This window comes from Polyodon spathula, chromosome 4, assembly GCF_017654505.1.
Source record: "Polyodon spathula isolate WHYD16114869_AA chromosome 4, ASM1765450v1, whole genome shotgun sequence".
Taxonomy (NCBI): domain Eukaryota; kingdom Metazoa; phylum Chordata; class Actinopteri; order Acipenseriformes; family Polyodontidae; genus Polyodon; species Polyodon spathula.
Window position 1 is genome coordinate 43,368,992 of NC_054537.1, and position 20,206 is coordinate 43,389,197.

Here is a 20,206-nt window from a genome sequence, read left to right on the forward strand (position 1 = left end):
GCTTGAGAAGCTGGTTTTTCCCCTTCTCCGAGTTTATTTCAGTGTCTTATCATTTTTGGTTATATATCGTTTATAGATCTATATATCCTTCTATATTATATTATGTTATATATTCCTTCTCGCTTTGCTTCGGCGTCGCGTTTTTGTTTACTCTCGTGGTCTTCATCTTCCTTGTTATATTATATATTATATTATATATATTATATTTTTTATTATTATTGTGTTTTTGGGGTTTTGTATTACTGTATTTATATAATTGTTAGGACGCGCGTTGCGCTGGTCTAGGCCACGCGCGCACTGCAGCCCCGGTCTTGCCTCTGGCTGACAACGTGTGTGTGTGGAGTCTGCTCTGCTGCCCTTTTTACACGTATATCTACTCCAGTGTGTTTCCCTGCTGCGTGGTAGCTGTACGGCCTGTCCCTACAGTCACTTGCACTTGCTGCAGTGTTCAAAAAAAAAATCCCTTTTCACAATTAGGAAGACAATCACCAAGCACATATTAGTCCCATAGCACCTAGGTTAGTATTCATCAGACACTGTACCAGCACTAGCGTCTCCGCTCTGCGGGTCAGCTGATGCTTAAGCATCTCGTGCTAGCGTTCAACGCTTGGTACTTGCGTTCAGCATGGTGCCAGCGCTTCGGCGCTCAGTGCACCGCTTCTGCGCTTGGGACTCGGTGCTTGGTGCTCAACGCTCGGCGCTTTGGCACTAGGTGCTTGGCGCTTCAACGCTACACGCTCTAAGTGTCGGCGCTTCGACGCTCAGTGCTTCGATGCTACCTGCTCAACGCTCGGCACGTCGACGCTACTCGCTCGACGCTTGACGCTCGGTGCTTCGACGCTACCCGCTCGACTCTTCAGCTTTCGACACTTGGTGCTCGACGTACCTTCGATGTTTGTTGTGCTGCGCTCGACGGAAATGTTGGGCTTTCATCGCTGCACGTCCTGTCAGGCAAAGCTGACTGCCAGTGACCCACATGATGATTGTGTGGCGTGACTCGGTCCAGAACATGCCGCATCCACGCTGGTTGATAGGGCCTTTTGTCACCTTTGTGCTGGCTTCCAGACACGCACCATTCGACAAAGGGCTAAGAAATCAGTGGGTGGGCACTCTCCTTCCTCGGGATCCTCCCACACCATTTCAGCCCCGCCGTTGTCTATGGCGACACTGCCAGGGTGGCTACAGCTCTCCACGAGCCCGGCCTCCCAGATTACAGCTGGTCAGAGGTCCCCTACCAGACGCATTTGGGCACGCAGCCCCTCCCCTTCTAGGGTACGCCCTCGTTGGGAGTCTAGGTAGCCCTCCAGATCTCCTCAACGCAGAGGACGCTCTCGCTCCCCTCGTCGCAACAGGCGATACAGAGACAGGTCGGGGGTGGTGGAGTTAACCTCCAAGATGTCTCAGTTCATGGAGATTATGATGGGGCAGCAGTCCATCCTCATGTCCCTAGCCAATGCGATGCCCCAAGCCGCAGAACAACCAACTGGGTCCATCGCTAGCCAGCCTCTGGCTCCTCCACAACCTCCACCGGTCGCCTCCCTTCCACTGCAACCTCAAAAAGACTGGGATATCAATGTTTTTCCAGGGATGCATCTGACATCCTGGAAGGGGACAGTATAGAGGCTGAGGTAGCCTCTCAGCACTCGGATCAGGACAATGAGTCCAAGGTGCTAGATACCGATGACCCTATGTGGTTTGTGGTGGAGAGAGCAACCTGCCACTTGGGCATCAATTGGCCTAAGACAGAGCTTCCCCGGCGATCACTGTTTCAGTCACCTTCAGCCCGGTCCCATCAATCCAGGATGCTTCCGGCATTCCCGAACTTTGTTAAGGAGGTGCGGTCTACTTGGGGGGCTCCGGTCTCTGCTCCTGCGACTTCGCGCAAGGCTTCTGTCTTTACTATGCAGGGGGCCAGTGAAGCTGGTTTACCGTCCTTCCCACCGGTGGACGCTGCCTTCGCCATGTTAGTAAAGACGTCAACATTATCCAGGCTTACGAAAGACCCTACATGCCCTAATAAACAGTGCAGGACCACAGAGGTACACCTGAAAAAGGGGTACTCTGTGGCCACGGAGGCAGTCAGACTGTCTAATATAGCCAGTTTACTGATGGTTTACCAGGCGGCATTCATTCGGGACCTACCTGAGTACCCTTCTGCGGCCCTCAGAAGCGAGTTAGTCACGGTCAGTCAGCTGTTGGTGAAGCTAGCCCAGTTCAATGCGCGGGCCCAGGGCAGGAGCATCGTGTCTCTGGTGGTGGCCAGAAGACAGCTTTGGCTCTTGCAGGCGAGAGTACAGGAGCCTGACAAGGCCCCTTTGCTAGAGGCCCCAATTACACTGGGACACCCGTTTGGTCCGGTGGTGGAGGATTTGTTGCAACGCTCCGTCAAGGCGCGGGAGACGTTGTAGCAAATGGCCAAAATGTGGCCAAATAAGTCATTCCAGCCAAAGCGGCCTCAGGAACATCCATGGCGCAGGACACCGTCACAGCAGCAGGCGCAACCCTGGGGTAGTAGGACCTCCCCCATAGGTCCATCAGCACGCGGCCAACCCATGTTTACAAGACCGCGGCACATAGACTGGCGCCCTAGAGCAGGTGGCAGGCCACGTCCTCGTGGCTCTGGCCAGGCCCCTCACGAGTGAACACAGCCAAAACAGCCCTCAAACATCCAGGCAGCTATTAGCCCACCCCTACACTGTCCCACAGCTCCAGTTCTGGCAACAATGCACCAACAACATCTGGGTGCGCAAGACTATATCCACTGGGTACACCTTTCAGTTCTGGTTAAAACCTCCCCCCATCTTGGGGGTGGTGTTAACTGCTGTGAAGGATTTGGTTCAGTCCTCGGCTCTGAATTTGGAAATACAGGCATTGCTCAGGAAGCATGCCGTTCAACAAGTAGACCCTGCTCTGATTGACCAGGGATTCTATTCCAAATACTTCCTAGTGCCCAAAAAGGACAGCGGGTTCCGCCCTATTTTAGATCTGCGAGTACTGAACAAATACCTAAAGAGGTTATCATTCAGGATGCTTATGCACAGGCACATCATCCAGTCAGTCCGACACGGCGACTGGTTCACCACCGTGGACCTGACAGATGCGTATTTTCACGTATATGCGTTTTCCTATATGCGTTTCCATCAATTCTGATGCTCCCCGTCTTCTTAGAGAAGGTCAGGGTAGAGCAAGCGACAATGATCCTGGTTGCTCCTCGGTGGCCTTGGAGGATATGGTTTCCGATCTTGGTGCAGTTGCTGCATGGTCAACTGCGGGAGCTTTCCCTGCGAGCAGACCTATTGTTCCAGGCTGAAGGATGGCTTTGGCACCCAAAACCCAAGCTCATGAGGTATGGGCTTGGCCCCTGAACGGGAGCACCTGTCAGCCTTAGGGCTCTTGACGGTGGTGATTTCAACCATTCAGAGCACTAGAGCGCCCTCTACTAGGTTGCAGTACACGTACATGTGGCAGTTGTTCCAGTTGTTCTGGCGGGGGGCCATGGCCCAATATCTTGCTATATGGCAGTGATATTACAGTTTCTTCAAAAACTGTTAGATGAAGGGAAATCTCCTTCTACACTTAAAGTGTATTTAGCCGCCATATCAGCTTGCCATGTATGCATTGACAGGTTATCACCAGGTTGCCATTTTCTGGCATCGCAGTTCCTCAAGGTCCCAAGACGTTTGCGACCCCCTAGAACGACCAGTTTACCGTCATGGAGCCTTGACGTGGTGCTCGAAGCCCTTACCAAGGCACCATTCAAGCCTCTCCACACTGTGGATATGAAGCTCATGTCTATTAAAACCGCATTTCTGCTGTCAGTGCATCCCTCATGTACTCGTTTCGCAGGAGACGGTTCTAAGTTCTCCATGCGCCCAATTCCAGCCTTTTTACCAAAGGTCATATCTCGGTTTCACATGAACCAGCCAGTCGAGTTGATGGTGTTCCATCCTCCTCCTTTTTCTTCCCCAGAGGAAGAACGGTTACACAAGCTCTGCCCCGTGTGGACATTGAGGTGTTATACTGACCGTACAGTGACTGTGAGGCAAACAGAACAACTGTTCATATGTCATGGTTCTAAGACCTTGGGTCAGCTGTCTTTCCCATTGGATAGTGGATGCTATTAAATTAACTTATGAATCTGCAGGCCTTCCACCACCAGGGCAGTTGAAGGCGCATTCCACTAGGGGTATGGCGACATCCTGGGCCCTCTTTAGAGGGGTGCCGGCGTCTGACATTTGCGCGGCAGCCAGTTAGGCTACACCGCATACTTTTATGAGGTTTTACCAGTTAAACTTACTGGCTTCCTCTGCTCAACTATTTGGAGCATCTGTACTACACTCTATGGCACCTTAGGATGCCAATATGGTGTTTACTATTCCACATTAGGAAGGTGTCATTGCGAACATAGACTCTGAGGAGCAGCTCCGCATATGCCTAGATGTATTGCCTACACAGTTGCGTTATGACGTAAGTCTGTCCTACTGCCGAGAATCCTCCCTCGTGACGGCTTGGGTACACTGTTCCTATACCTTGATGGTTATTATCGACTTGAAAGGGAGCGATAGGTTGCGAATCAACCCCGGTTCCCTGAAAGAGAAAATAACCTTCAAGTCGCGAGGTCGCTCCAGAAGTCTTCACGGCCTGAAGGGCAAAAGAGGAAGAGAGTCTCCACGCGCTGCATATAGTAAGCTCCCAGGGGGGCGGGGTTACATGTCAGCCTATTGGCAGCTTTGCTATAAAGCTCAGCCAATCCCTACTGCCTGACGGCAATGTCCCATACCTAGATGGTTATTTTCTCTTTCAGGGAACCAGGGTTGCATCCGCAACCTATCGTTATAATGCACATTTTTATTGCATGCATGCAGTACATTACACTTTTCTCTATTAAATGTCATTTGCCATGTGTCTGCCCAGTTATGAATCTTGTCTAGATCATTTTGAATGACCTTTGCTGCTGCAACAGTGTTTGCCACTCCTCCTATTTTAGGAATAGCAGAGGACCTACTCCACTGGTTACCTCACTCCATTTTGAGTACTTTCTGTTTTCTACAAGTTAACCACTCCCTAATCCTTGTACATTAGTTTCCTTGAATCCCTACTGTGTTCAGTTTGAGAATTAATCTTTTATGCGGGACTTTGTCAAAAGCTTTCTGGAAATCTAAATAAACCATGTCATGTGCTTTGCAATTATCGATTATCGATGTTGCATCCTCAAAAAAATCAAGCAGGTTAGTTAGACACGATCTCCCTTTCCTAAAACCATGTTGACTGTCTCCCAGGATACTGTTACCATATAGGTCATTTTCCATTTTGGATCTTATTATAGTTTCCATAAGTTTGCATATGTGAAAATACAGGTTTTTTTATAGAACGAAATGTCCACTTCAGCCAAATACACAGACTTATTTGCCCTTCCTAAACTAAGATAGTATGCATCATTTGCTAAACCTCCTTAATAACAAATTCAAAAGACCATATTCCCAACCCTCCATCTCAAAATAGTTACATTGTATACTGTACTCACACAACAAAGTGATTTGTGGAAGTAGAACTGTAGCTACATTGTGTTGGTATATAAGTTAAGTGAATTACAACTCATCTATTTAGTTTAACAGATGTTTTAGGTAAATACTTATTTTAAAATAAATTACAGCTGTTGCGGGTTTTGGAATTGAATTAGATTATATTTGGAGCTTAAAGTTTTTGGTTTTAACCGATAAACATATTTTAAATGATGTTAATCATTCTACATAAAGAAAACATCTTTCAGAAGGCAGGCAGTATGCGAAGACATTGTAAATGACCAATCATCAAATTTGTGCACAGCTTAATACACGTCATTTGAGTCATTACGTCATTTGCTTAGCAACAGGTTTAATGACCACAAAATCAAACAAACCAGAAACGTGCTGTTATGGTTTTATTCACTAATGAACCGAAAAAGTTATTGTAAATATAAAACTGCTTCTACTAATGCATATTACAGTTTTTCTTGTGTACAATGACACAAGAAGCTGGCTTGGGAAGCCTATTGTTATTGTTAGAATTTTTCTTATTATTAGGCTTCCAGGCCCATAGGGCTGGGCAGCCTGTTGTTATTGCTGAGATTATTATTATTATTATTATTATTATTATTATTATTATTATTATTATTATTATTATTATTTCCGCCAAAACTTGCTTGAAAACTTACGAGATTTGGAAGGTTGGTCGATGCTTATGGGAAGATGGAAAATGCTAACGAACACATGTCGTAAGTCACGTGGTTTGGCCACCATATTGGATTGAAAAAAATTTGTCCTAAATGTAAAAATTCGTATCTCGAAAGCCAATTATTGCATAGTGCTGAAAGTTGGTATAGTTGCTGAGGGATAGTCCAAGATTAACTGGTGTCAGCAAGAATAGGTTGTGTGGTATGGCAGCCATGCTGCATGGTATCAAAATTGCACTGTACAGATGTCATAATCACAAACTACAAAGATCTTCTTCTCTCAAACCTCTAGTCCAATTGAAATAAACCCAATGGCACATGTGATCTTAGTGTGGTTGTCTTTAAAGGGAAATTGCTACAATAAAAAACATGGAGGCCACGTTGGATGATATCATCAACATACAAAACTGGCTTAAAAAAACTTGAAAACTTGAAACCTGTCTCTGAAACCGCTAGTTCGATTGATCCTAGTGTGGTTGTCTTTAAAGGTTGTTCAAGGGAAATTGCTACAATAAAAAACATGGTGGCCACGTCGGATGACATCATCAACTTACAAAACTGGCTAATAACTCCTTGCAGATAGGGCCATGGTTACTATGGAACACATATAGCAACCCATGTATGCGCTATCAAAAAAACTATAACGGGTTCTGATAGTTTTTTTACTATAACGGGCAACTAGAAACTGGAAAGGATTTCCAGTTTAAGATTTTGACCATATTGAGGATTCTCTCACGTGGTATCCCAGGACCAATGAACATTTTTACTTTACCGTAAGACGTGATAAACGATTTCAACCATGACCATGACCGTAAGACGTGATAAACGATTTCACAAACCATTACCATGACCATGACCCTTTGACATTTTTTCAACGACCGTTGAGGTCAATAATAATAATAGGGAAGGTCGTCTTACCGATCCTTTGGATAACAATGTCTTTTCTTCTTCTTCTTCTTCTTCTTTCTTCTTCTTCTTCTTCTTCTTCTTCTTCTTCTTCTTCTTCTTCTTCTTCTTCTTCTTCTTCTTCTTCTTCTTCTTCCATCAACTTAAAACTGCTCCTGTTCACTTGCTGTGCAACTAATCAACATGAAATTTGACAGGTATCATCCCGTGTAGATTACAGTTCAGATGCAAAAAAAATTACGCTGCTCCGTCAACCAATATTTTTTGGAAAAAGCCTTCAAAAACTTATTGGGAAGCGGTGAACTGATTGATCTGATATGTCATCAGCAACTAAACCTGCTTCACAATTTGAGAAGCAGTAGTTGCTGCAATACATTTTACTATCAAAATGGCTGCCACCAAATTCGCCAAAACGCGCCCGAACATCAAACTGCTTCCATTTGCAAACCGTTTAACCATCTAACTCCAAACTTGGTAGGCATCATCCTGGGGACAATAGAATTAAAATATGGCAAAACAGTGTTTTTTTTGTAAAATAAGGTGCCGGCCAGACCTATGTTTTGTTCTTAAATTTAAAACCGCTTCAGTTGAACACGGTTTAGTTGATTAACTCCAAAGTTGACAAGCATCTATTCAAAAATGACCTTGATCATGACCTTTGGCCTCTCCTTAAGGTAAAATGTAAAATTAGCTTATAACTCATTACAGTGTGTAGATAGGGTCATGGTTACTATGGTGTTTAAAGTTATAAAGCATCGTGAGATAATTAACTAATGCACTATTTTGAATTGAAACTGTGTGATAAAACTGGTTTGATGGTGACACTTCTGCTGCAATGCTACAGCTTGCCAAAATTTCCAACTGATACTGAGCTTGAAAGCTGTAAAACTGCCTGGCAGTTCTAGTTATTATTATTATTATTATTATTATTATTATTATTATTATTATTATTATTATATTTATTTGACAGACACCTTTATCCTGGCGACTTACAGGTGTTGCAGGGCGGTACAGGGTTACAATGCAAGATTAATTTTAAATACAGTATAGTTTACAGTAAGTGTAAAAAATACTACTAAAGTACAATATGAAATAATATCTAACAAGTTAAGATTACAACAAGTTATATCTACAGGTGTACTCATGGAAATCAGAATGCAAAACGAGGAAATGATAAATGACACTGGTTTGGAAAGATTGAATAAACTAATGTGTGCCTCAAGATGCTCTCGCGAGTCACTTTTGAAAAGATTGAATGAATAAACAATTTTAATTTAAGTTTGAAGATGAAGCGTTATCAGGTTACAAAACAGTACTGTATCAGTTGTGAAGAAATTGCTATTGGTGCCAAAAAGGTGTTCTTTTAAGCAAAGTTACTGTTCCTTTAGGTGGATCATTAACAAATTAAAAAATCTGTTTCACCACAAGGCTGTACTCTTAGCCAAAGTGTTCTCTTAGGAAGTGTTCCTATATGCAGAGACTTAAACTGTTGTACTTTGTATTGTACAAGAACAAGAACTTCAGTGACAGATGGCCAGTGCTAAAGAAGACAGGAACATGCAACAGAGCAGGTCCAAAACTGAGGGGCTTTTTTTATGCTGAGCCTGTTTAATTATTTTCAAACTATCAGTATGCTTTACAAGAACAATAACTAATGTAACGATGCTGCAGTAAGGCACTTGTACTGATGATGCAATGTTTTAAATATAATTGCTCTTGATTAAGTTATAATTTACCTTTATGAAAAATAATTGCTCCACATGATGTGGTTCCAGTGAGGACCAATATGGACTGAGAACATTACCACTGTGCTGAACACTTTTTCATAAATTGAAAGGGCAAATTTTCCAGCGCAGGCCAGCATGATAGAATCACCCTGCTGAACAATCTCCTTTTTTGTCAAGTATACCTTCACCATGCTCCTATACAAAAGGCCATGTTGTGTTTGACTGCTGCTTCCATTGCCAAATGGGGGGGATCTAGAGGCAAGAATGGGAAGCTGACAGTGATAGATAAATTTGGCCAGGAATCCCCCTTGATTCGTGGAGAACAAAGCCAGCAGTGACTGGGCTTCTAAGGTTGAGAATCCATCTATCTATCTATCTATCTATATATATATATATATATATTATATATATATATATATATATATATATATATATATACACACACACACACAGTGCTGTGAAAAAGTATTTGCCCACTGTCTGCTTTTCTGCATTTTTGCACATTTTTCACATTGAATTTGGTCAGATCTTTTTGTGGGTTGTATTAATACATAGAGGGAGTCTGAGAGAAAAAATGACACCAAAGTTTGGTGCTTCTTTCAATTGTTTGGTGTGCAAGGTAATCAAGCATGCAATCTTTAGGTGTGAAAAAGTTATTGCCCCCCTAGTTAACTTAACACAATTAAAGGGTCAGCTGTTTGAATACTTTGGTTAACAAATCAGGCCTGATTTGAGCCAGCCCTGCCCAAATATAAATCTGACTAACTTTGGCCCTTACCATCAGAGTGAAGTTATCAGCACACAGAGGCACATCATGCCACGATCAAAAGAAATTCCTGAAGACCTCTGAAAGAAAGTTTTTGATGCCTATCAGTCTGGAAAGGGTTACAAAGCCATTTCAAAGGCTCTGGGGCTCCACCAAACCACAGTCAGAGCCATATTGTCCAAATGGATAAAGTTTGGGACTGTAGTGAATCTTCCCAGGAGTGGCTGTCCTGCCAAAATCTCTCCAAGAGCAAGGCGTAAAATAGTCCATGAAGTCACAAAGAACCCTAGAACAACATCCAGGGATCTGCAGACCTCTCTTGACTCGACTAAGGTCAGTGTTCATGACTCCACCATCAGAAAGACACTAGGCTTTTGGGTGTTGTGGATAGGTATTGTGGGTGTGATTGGTTTTTTTTACCATAAGTATCATGTTTGCCAAAAAGCACCTGGATGATCCTCAAGAGTTCTGGAACAATGTTATATGGACAGATGAGTCAAAAGTGGAACTATTTGGCCAACATTGGCCCTGTTATGTCTGGTGAAAACCAAACACTCCATTCCACAGTAAGAACCGCATACGTCAATCATGGTGGTGGCAGTGTCATGATTTGGGGATGGTTTGCTGTATCAAGATCTGGTCGACTTGTCATCATTGAAGGAACCATGAATTCTGCTCTGTATCAAAGAATTCCACAAAAGAATGTCAGGCCATCCGTCCGTGAGCTGAAACTAAAGCACAGCTGGGTCATGCAGCAAGACAATGATCCCAAAACAAACAAGTAAGTCTACATCAGAGTAGTTGAAGAACAAGAAATTTAAAGTTTTGGAATGGCCTAGTCAAAGTCCAGACCTAAACCCCATTGAGATGTTGTGGCAGGACCTGAAACAAGCAGTTTATGCTCGAAAACCCACAAATGTCACTGAGTTGAAGCAGTTCTGCATGAAGGACTGGGCCAAAATTCCTCCATGGCGCTGTGAGAGACTGATCAATAACTACAGGAAGCATTTGGTTGCAGTTATTACTGCTAAAGGTGGAGGAGTCTAAGGTGGTGATTACTTTTTCACATGGGGGCATTGGGTGTTGCATAACTTTCCTTAATAAATAAATGAAATAAGTATCAAAATTATATGTGATCTGTTCACTTCCGGTCCCTTTTATCTAATATTCCATTTTGGTTGAAGATCTGATAACATTCATTGTCAAAATTGTGCAAAATGCAGAAAATCAGACAGAGGGCAAATACTTTTTCATATATATATATATATATATATATATATATATATATATATATATATATACTAGTAGCAAGTCACCTCTCTTCAGGGGAGAGAGTCACCCTCCCTCCTCCCTTGACCTGGGAGGAAACTACTGGTGGTCCCATCAAAGAGATGGCCCCCACCTAGCTAAGCTTTGTTGAGCCAGGTGTAAGAATCTACTGCTGTAGAGGACCAACAGCCCATTTTTTTCAAATGGTGGTTGATATTATTTTTTGCTGCTGAGGTAGCTGCACCAATGCAGAATGAAAAGGGTGTAGAATTGGGGAGGCAAACCTGCTTTAGAGATGGGAGAGGGAAGATGATTAGAAAAACATGTTTTTTTTATTATCATATTGCTTACTTTAATGAACAGGGGATCAGCAAGATTAGAATGGATGCTACGGGAAAGATCCAGTAGGTGCTGTAGAAAGAGTACACGGTATGTGTTGAGTAGAATCCAGCAAAGGGCTTTGGAGAGCGAAAAATAAAAATCTTGGGGTTGCTGCAGCAAAGAAGGAAGGGGCCCTCCATGAAGCCTTTTGTGATCTCTAAAGCAATGAGGGAGTCAACGATTTCTGGTTCCTTCTGAGACGATTGTAGATTTTTACAATGAAAGGATGATGGAATGTATTTTAGTCCGGTAGAGAATCAATTGGAAAGTCCAGAGATGAGATGAGGTAGGAAATTAATTTGCGACCAGACGATATTTTTTAAGAGTCTGTACCCTTGAGTCTGCAGGCTGAGTAGCGAGGCAAAAACAAAAAATGCAACACAGAGAACAAACTCAAAGCTTGGGGTTTAAATAGGGGATTGTGGCAAAGTGTCCCACCCCTGGCCTATTTATTTGTGTTGTATGTTACGTGTAGTGTGTTAATGTTGGTGTTTAGTCATTGGTACCCGGGATATAAATGGATCTGTGGAACACGAGTGTTTAAAAAGTATATTTGTATTTAAGCACGAGGACTGCACAGCACTTCACATGCAAGTAAAAAGTATGTGAGCACGGGGAATTGCACTTTATTAATTCACATGCAGTTGTACCCCGACTCCAATTGAATGATTGATTAGCAATTGAGTCTCGGTACAACTGATAAAGGCAGCATGTGTGTTCGGTGAGTGGAGAATGGGATTGGAGACGGAGGTAATTATAATAGATATAATAATAGAAGCTGTGTTTTGTCTGTATAGTCTGTTTGGTTTGTCTTTTTTCTTTTGGCTATGAGTGCCATGTCCTGTGTTTTGTTTGTCTTGCAACCTTTTATTTTCTGCTTGTTTAATTATTAAATGCTGAGTGGTACCAATTGCTTAGCTTCACCAAACTCCACCGCTCTGTTGTTTATTTCTTGGTTCCTGGGTTTCAGGTCTGACGTCACCCACTGCAGCCGTCTTTGTGACAGGGATCTAGCAGATGTTATTAGTAGGAAGGAAGTAGGGGTAGGAGCCCTCGCTTATGCCCCCCAAATAATATTAAGTTTACAATTATAGCTCAGTCATGATAATGACTTCAGAGATAACTGCTACAAATGCAAAACTGAAGTTGCAGTGGGTTATTTATTAATCCCAAGTTATCTCATTGGCTCCACTGCTCACAGGCTAAGCTTTTCTTGATGTACTGTATTTATAAGACATGAAGTATTCTGTAGGAGGTTTTGATTAACTACTACAGGTAAATCGAACACAGCACACATGACTGGATACAAACTCTTTTACTCCTATTGTTTTTCTTCTGGCCCATTTGTAAGCACCACAGCATGCTGAACCACTACCTGAGAATGTTACTCTGTTAGAAACTGCATGTGCAGGATGTTTATGGGCTTTAGTACATCTGGCTTATTTTTAAAACTGAATACATTACACCTCACAAGACAAATTTCCATCGAGTCCTGTAGGTTTGTGGGTTATACAGAATATCATATCCCCAGAGGGAGAAACAACTCAGCACAGCTCAATGTTAAGATGAATAAACTGTTTAAAAAAACATTTTCCCAGTTGCTCACCAGCAGCTCCCTGCCCAGCTATCAGTATCATCAGTTCTCCAAACAATTTATATTCAGTATTGTGAGCTAAAACAGTAGTTTCAATTTAGTGGAAGACTTATTTGAGTCCCGCAATATGTTTTTTTTTTTTTGTTATATTGTTTACCTTTGCACTTTTAATTTTTTTTTTTTTGCTGGCCTCCTTTCACTTCTTCAAGCCTAATTGCTCACTGGGCTCTGCCATTATCTTCTTTCTTATGCTGAAATACTATTTTAAGTTCTTGTGAGGTAGAAGGCATAAACATCTAGAGATTATATGTGATTTACAGATTAAAAGACAGAATATGCCCCATTCAATAAATGGTAATATTAGTTGGGAAAATGTTTTATTGGGATACTAATAACCTTCAATACAGAATATAAAGGCAACTGGCATGATAACTTTATGATAGTTGAAACTAGCTGGTTTGCCTACTAAAATAAAAAAAATAAAAAATTAGTTGTACTGCGTATATAAAATATTTTCAGTTTACTACTGGAGTAACATTGCATTTTTTACTCATTTTTTAAACACGGCCTCTAGTAAGAATTGGATAGTTAAACCCTTTTGAATACAAGTGTGTCAGTTTTGACATGCTGGTGCTCATTTGGACAACAGCTATGACAAGACAGATAGCAGAATTTCTTTCTTGCACAAACTGAAAGTGCTTGGAAGATACCTGCAGTTTAGGGAAGTTTGATTTGAGGCTTTTACCTCCACTTAACCCTCCTAGTATGTTCAGAATGTAGGTACATCTGTTATGTTTTGGGTCATATTGACCCAATGCAATTTCAAACTAATTTAAACATCCTTAAATTGATTAAATGTATTTATTTGCAAAGGTTTTAATCTTTTTCTGCTCTTTTAGTCCAGGAGCTGTTATAAAACTTCTTTGACTGTCAACCTGGGCGCTCCTCATTTTGGAATGTCTTTACCAGTGAGATGCTGTTGCAATACTGACAGAGAAAATTAGGCTCTGCCTTGTAGCTGCCTTGTTTGTTTTCCAGACAGGTGCAGCCATTTCCAGAAATAATAACACAAATATGATAATAATAAAATAACAAAGAAGTTTGTTTTATTCCTGCACACAAATCTGCATAGATAAATACCAAGGGTCCCGAAACATCTTATTTGTATACATGGCCTGTTCTAAAAAAAATAAACATCTCAGAGGTTCTGTTTTCTGTGTATAAGTTATGACCCCAACTTAGGAAAAGTCATTAAATAATATACAGAAAATGAAAAGAAACACAGCATTTAAGCCAATTGGAAACTAGACCTGAAACCTAATACGAGGGTTAAGCAGCTGATTCCTTTTCAAGGAGGATGTCACTTGTCTCTTAGAGTTTGACATTGACTCTCCTCCAGGAGTTTAAAAAGAGTGCCCAATATGTATTATTACCTCAATCTTCCAGTAACAGCAAGTTTACTTTAAATTATTAAAACTACAATATTTGTTTCAATAAAAGGCAATTCGAAACCAATGTATAACCACATCCAAACCAGTACTCATACATACGAATACAGTCAGGATTCAGTGTAATAGCATACTAGAAAAAATACACTGTATGTTACCAGCTGTTGGGTAAAGCTTGTTTCTTAGAACATAAGAACATAAGAAAGTTTACAAACAAGAGGAGGCCATTCGGCCCATCTTGCTTGTTTGGTTGTTAGTAGCTTATTGATCCCAAAATCTCATCAAGCAGCTTCTTGAAGGATCCTAGGGTGTCAGCTTCAATAACATTACTGGGGAGTTGATTCCAGACCCTCACAATTCTCTGTGTAAAAAAGTGCCTCCTATTTTCTGTTCTGAATGCCCCTTTGTCTAATCTCCATTTGTGACCCCTGGTCCTTGTTTCTTTTTTCAGGCTGAAAAAGTCCCTTGGGTCGACAGTGTAAGGTACTACCTTTTAGAGATTGAAATTGAATGCTATGAAAAAACCTAGGAGTTTTTGTTGACTCAGAAATGTCTTCATCTAGTCAATGTGGGGAAGCTATTAACAAGATGCTCGGATACATTGTGAAAAGACTGAATTTAAATCAAGGGAAGGAATGTTAAAACTGTACTTTTAGACCTCATCTTGAATATTGTGTGCATGTTCTGGTCACCTCGCTATAAAAAAGAATTGCTTCTAGAAAGAGTGCAAAGCTCTTCTTTGCACTCTTTCTAGATTCTAAAAGGTATTGACAGTGTCGACGCAAGGGACTTTTTAGCCTGAAAAAAGAAACGACCAGGGGTCACAAATGGAGTTTAGAAAAACTGAACAGAAAATAGGAGACACTTTTTTACACAGAGAATTGTGATTCAACTCCCCAGTAATGTTGTTGAAGCTGACACCCTGGGATCATTCAAGAAGCTGCTTGATGAGATTTTGGGATCAATAAGCTACTAACAACCAAACGAGCAAGATGGGCCGAATGGCCTCCTCTCGTTTGTAAACTTTCTTATGTTCTTATTTCTTATGTTCTTAAGAATTTTGAATGCTTGGATTGTCGCCACGTAGTCTTCTTTTTCAAGACTGAACAGATTCAATTCTTTTAGCCTGTCTGCATATGCCTTTTAAGCCCGGAATAATTCTGGTCACTCTTCTTTGCACTCTTTCTAGAGCAACAATATCTTTTTATAGCGAGGTGACCAGAACTCACAATATTCAAGATGAGGTCTTACTAGTGCATTGTACAGTTTTAACATTACTTCCCTTGCATCTTCCGAGCATCTTTAGCCTTTTTTATAGCTTCCCCACATTGTCTAGATGAAGACATTTCTGAGTCAACAAAAACTCCTAGGTCTTTTTCATAGATTTCTTCTCCAATTTCAATATCTCCCATATGATATTTATACTGTACATTTTTATTTCCTGCGTGCAGTACCTTACACTTTTCTCTATTAAATGTTATTTGCCATGTGTCTGCCCAGTTTGGAATCTTGTCTAGATCATTTTGAATGACCTTTGCTGCTGCAACAGTGTTTGCCACTTATCCTACTTTTGTGTCGTCTGCAAATTTAACAAGTTTGCTTACTATACCAGAATCTAAATCATTAATGTAGATTAGGAATAGCAGAGGACCTAATACTGATCCCTGTGGTACACCACTGGTTACCACACTCCATTCTGAGGTTTCTCCTCTAATCAGTACTTTCTGTTTTCTTCATGTTAACCACTCCCTAATCCATGTGCATGTGTTTCCTTGAAACTTTACTTAACCTACCCATGGATATGTCAAGAATACAAAGGTGGCAGTCAGATAACAAGAAACTTGCTTTATGGTAGTTGCATATTTGACAAAAACTAGCAGTTACTGGGAATGTGTTTTATTCTACCAATACATTTATTTGTGCAAATTAAACAAGCAAATAACAACACCAAGACCCTGTATTGAATGTAGGAACATACTTGGAAGGGGTTGCTACTGAATCCAGCAATACATAATTTAACATAGAGGTAAAACGGTAGTCAGATGTATCTTTTTAGTTTTATGATTGAGCATTTTGATTAGAATTGATAGGGGTTTTAATTAACGGAAAAAACATAAATAATACCTGCTATACATTTCCATTCACAAGTCTCACGTGCAGTTTTAACAGACGATACCTGACTTGTACCCATAATAGGGCAGTATTGAAAATGCATGTAATTAAAATACGTATTTTCATTACATTTGTATTTTGTTGTTTGTAATGCAAATGCCAATTTATAAGTATTTTGTATTGTGTATCGAAAATACATTTCTTTAGTATTTTGTAAATTCAAAATACCCCAAAATACATGGTCAATAATAGTTTAAATATTAAACTGCAGCTGTATAAAATTTAATTCGTCTTGGGAGTAACTTTAAATTAACAATTATGAGCTCGCTATCACATTGCTTTTCTGGAGACACCAGAAGATTCCATCAACTAATGCTTCAGGCTGCTGAAGAGCTGGGTCTTGTATTAGAATCTCTTGAAGAGGTAGTAGATTACTTCTTTGTTTTCATGGATAGGAAAAATGTTTCCCAGATAAGTACTCCCTCAATAACAAACAACAAAGCTGAGCTGGAGATCCTTCATTTTCTTAAAGACCCAAGGAAGGAAGTGGCATCTTTAGAGCAATACCCTTTCATAAAGAAACTGTTTACACACTTTAATACCATTCTTCCTTCCTCTGCTCCTGTTGAGCGTCTCTTCTCTTGCTGGCTTGATTTTTAGCCTTATTATCTAAAATATTGATTTTTTTTTTTTTTTTTTGGGGGGGGGGGGGGGGGGGGGGGGGATATGTAATATACTGTATATATATATATATATATATATATATATATATATATATATATATATATATATAATTTCCTGAGTATTTTGCCCAACCCTGCTTGTACCACACTGCATTAAAGAAAGCTTTCAGTTTGCCAGCCTTTGTAGTTTGCATTGCCTTGTTTCCTGATACCAGCTGTTTTCCCAAATGATTGATACTTTGTAGGCAATGATATTTTTTAACCTGACACAGGTGGAATTACCTAGGAAATGAATATAAGAGACGACCTGAAGTTTCTTTAACCTAGTAGGGCACCAGATATTATAAACAATGCTGCTATAATAAGTTTGAATGAGAAGGCACACAGGGTAACATTTGTTCAATTATTTAATTAATTATAACTGCCTTTCTAGAAAAATAAAATTGCATATAAGTGAAATACAGATGATGTGACATAACATTAAAGGCTTGCTTCTATTTTACAGGCAAGACGTCAGTCCCTCTTATTCTCTCATTGGTTTATCCACATCGTTTAGTACTGGGACTTATCACCATGGTATTGCCATGAAGTTTCTCCCTCCGCATAGGAGGACGACTCCTTTCAGGTCAAAAAGCATAACATTTGTATTATGTTTTTCTTGTATTTGGCTTAAAATATGCTTTTGTCTCTTTATAGGTGGAAATTGTACCAGAAAGAGATCCAGACGACGATGGAACAAAAATAAGTGTAAGCGTAATAGTTTAATATTATGGGCTTAACTCTTTGAGTAGTACAAACGTACCAGTACGTTCGCTTCTCTCTCATTCCCAGTGAGTACAAACGTACAGGTACGTTCTGCAACTTTAAACTTTAATTACGTATAATAAACCCAGTCACAAAAACGTCAACAGTGTTGTGATGAAGTGCCCGCCCCTGTGTGTATTTTCTGTTATATGTTGCGTGTGGTGTGTTAAATGTTGGTGTATAGGCATTGGTACATGGGGTATAAACGGGTCTGTGTTTCATGTGTGTTTAAAAATGTATATTTGTATTTAGGCACGAGGATTGCACAACACTTCACCTGCAAGTAAAAAGTAATAATATGTGAGCACGGGGAATTGCACTTTATTAATTCACGTGCAGCTGTACCGAGACTCCAGTTGAATGATTGATTAGCAGTCGAGTCTTGTTACAGCTGCATAAAAGCAACATGTTTTCACATGCTCTTGGTTGTGTGTTCGGTGAGCGGAGAATGGGATAGGAGACGGAGGTAATCATTGTGATCAAAAATAATATAAGTAAAATATCTGCTCCCCATGTTTGTTTAGTGTTAGTCCATTTTGTTTGTCTGTTTATTTTGGCGAATGTGCCGTGTCCTGTGTTTGTTTGTTGCAACCGTTTATTTTCTGTGTCTGTTCATTCATTAAATGCTGAGCGAGACCATTCACTCAGCTCCACCAAACTCCACCTCTGTCTTTGTTTATTTATTTCCTGGCTCTGCTCTGATGTCCCCCACTCCGGCCATTTTTGTGACACGTGGTGTCAGAACCGGGATTACCAGCTCCCCCTAGACGCAGACCAGAGCAGGAACAGCAAGTTCTTGTTTAAAAAAAAACAAAAAAAACAAAACAAAACAAAACAACAACAACAAAAAAAACCCCAAAATGTCAGAAGATGCCGTCAGGATGAGGGACTGGATGTGGGACAATGCTGGGCTGGAGGCACTCTCCATGGCCATAGCCATCCGGGTCCTGTGGCTGATAGACAGGGAGCGATGGGAGGCATATGAGAGGGAACACACCCCAAACTCCCTGGAGGAAGGTGTGGAGTTGGCCCTCTGCTACCTGGAGGTAGTTATAAAAAGAACAGCAGCACAGGTAGCAGGGTCTCCAGCACCCAGGCAGGGGGACCATGGGGATCCGAAGCCAGAGAGGGAGCTGTTCCCATCTCCACCAGCAGAGGGTGAGTGCCTGCTGGGATCACTTCCCCTACCGTCACCATCTGGAGAAGAGGAGCAGGTGCTTCCTTTGCCTCCAACACCTTCCCCTGCAAGTAAGGGAGAGCCACACGAGTCCCCTGCAAGTGGGGGAGAGCTGCACAAGTCCCCTGCAAGTGAAGGAGAGCTGCACCAGTCCCCTGTAATAAGGGTAGACTACATGCCTCCGCCGCCAGGAGACTACACAGCGCTCCCACCTCCTCCGCCAGGAGACTACACGCCTCCGCCACCTCCACCGGCAGGAGCAGAGCAGCGGGAGCTGCTTCGGCCTCCTTCACCAGCAGAGGGTGAATGCCTGCTGGGTCCCCGTCCACCAGCAGAGGGTGAATGCCTGCTGGTATCACTTCCCCTACCAGCAGAGGATGAATGTCTGGTGGTATCACTTCCCCCACCAGCAGAGGATGAATGCCTGCTGGTATCACTTCCCCCAACATCACGAGGAGAGCAGCTGGAGCTGCCTCTACCTCCATCACCATCAGCGGGAGAGGAGCAGGAGCTGCCTCTCCCTTCACCAGAAGGACCAGGACTAGATGCTGGAGATCCTCAGCAGCCCTTGCATAAACTGCTGAGGGAAGCACGGGGAAGAACCGCCTGGCCGCTGTAGCCGAGAAGAGGGCCAACACCCGCACCCCAGCTTGTCCTGACTCCCTGCCTCGCTTCACCCAAGGATACCTGCCTGGCATCACCTGGGGTTGCCAGTCGCTCCGCATCGCCTGGGGTCACTGGAACTGCATCTCCTGGGGGTGGCCGCCACTCTGCATCGCCTGGGGTCGCTGGACCTGTTTCACCTGGGGTTGCCACCCGCTTCACATCGCCTGGGGTTGCCAGTCGCTCCGCTTCGCCTGGGGCTGGCTGTTGCTCCTCATTGCAGCCGGAAGTACTGTGGTCGGAGCCCCACCAAGGGGAGCTGCCGGCTACGAAGAAGGGAGAAGGTCAGGAGACCACCCCCCAAGCAGCCTTTCCGCTGCTAGGACTACCCCGGCTGGAGGAGCCAGACTGGGAACTATTAATGTCTCTGCTGATGGCATTTCCGCTGTCAGCTGGGAAGCTGCCTGCATTGCCACCAGCAGCAGAAGAGTGGCAGGAGTATGCCACCCTGCTGTCAGCATTGCT

At 42.2% G+C, this 20,206-nt stretch overlaps 1 protein-coding gene across 3 annotated transcripts in view; it reads left to right on the forward strand.

Annotated features, from left to right (window-relative positions):
* LOC121314560 (V-set and transmembrane domain-containing protein 2A-like) overlaps nt 1-20,206 on the forward strand; it is a 96,217-nt gene that overhangs the window by 24,703 nt on the left and 51,308 nt on the right. For all 3 annotated transcript variants that reach the window (XM_041247967.1, XM_041247965.1, XM_041247966.1), the window contains exon 3: nt 17,794-17,844. In XM_041247967.1, the coding sequence (XP_041103901.1) occupies nt 17,794-17,844 (51 nt within the window). The remainder of the gene's footprint in view (nt 1-17,793; nt 17,845-20,206) is intronic.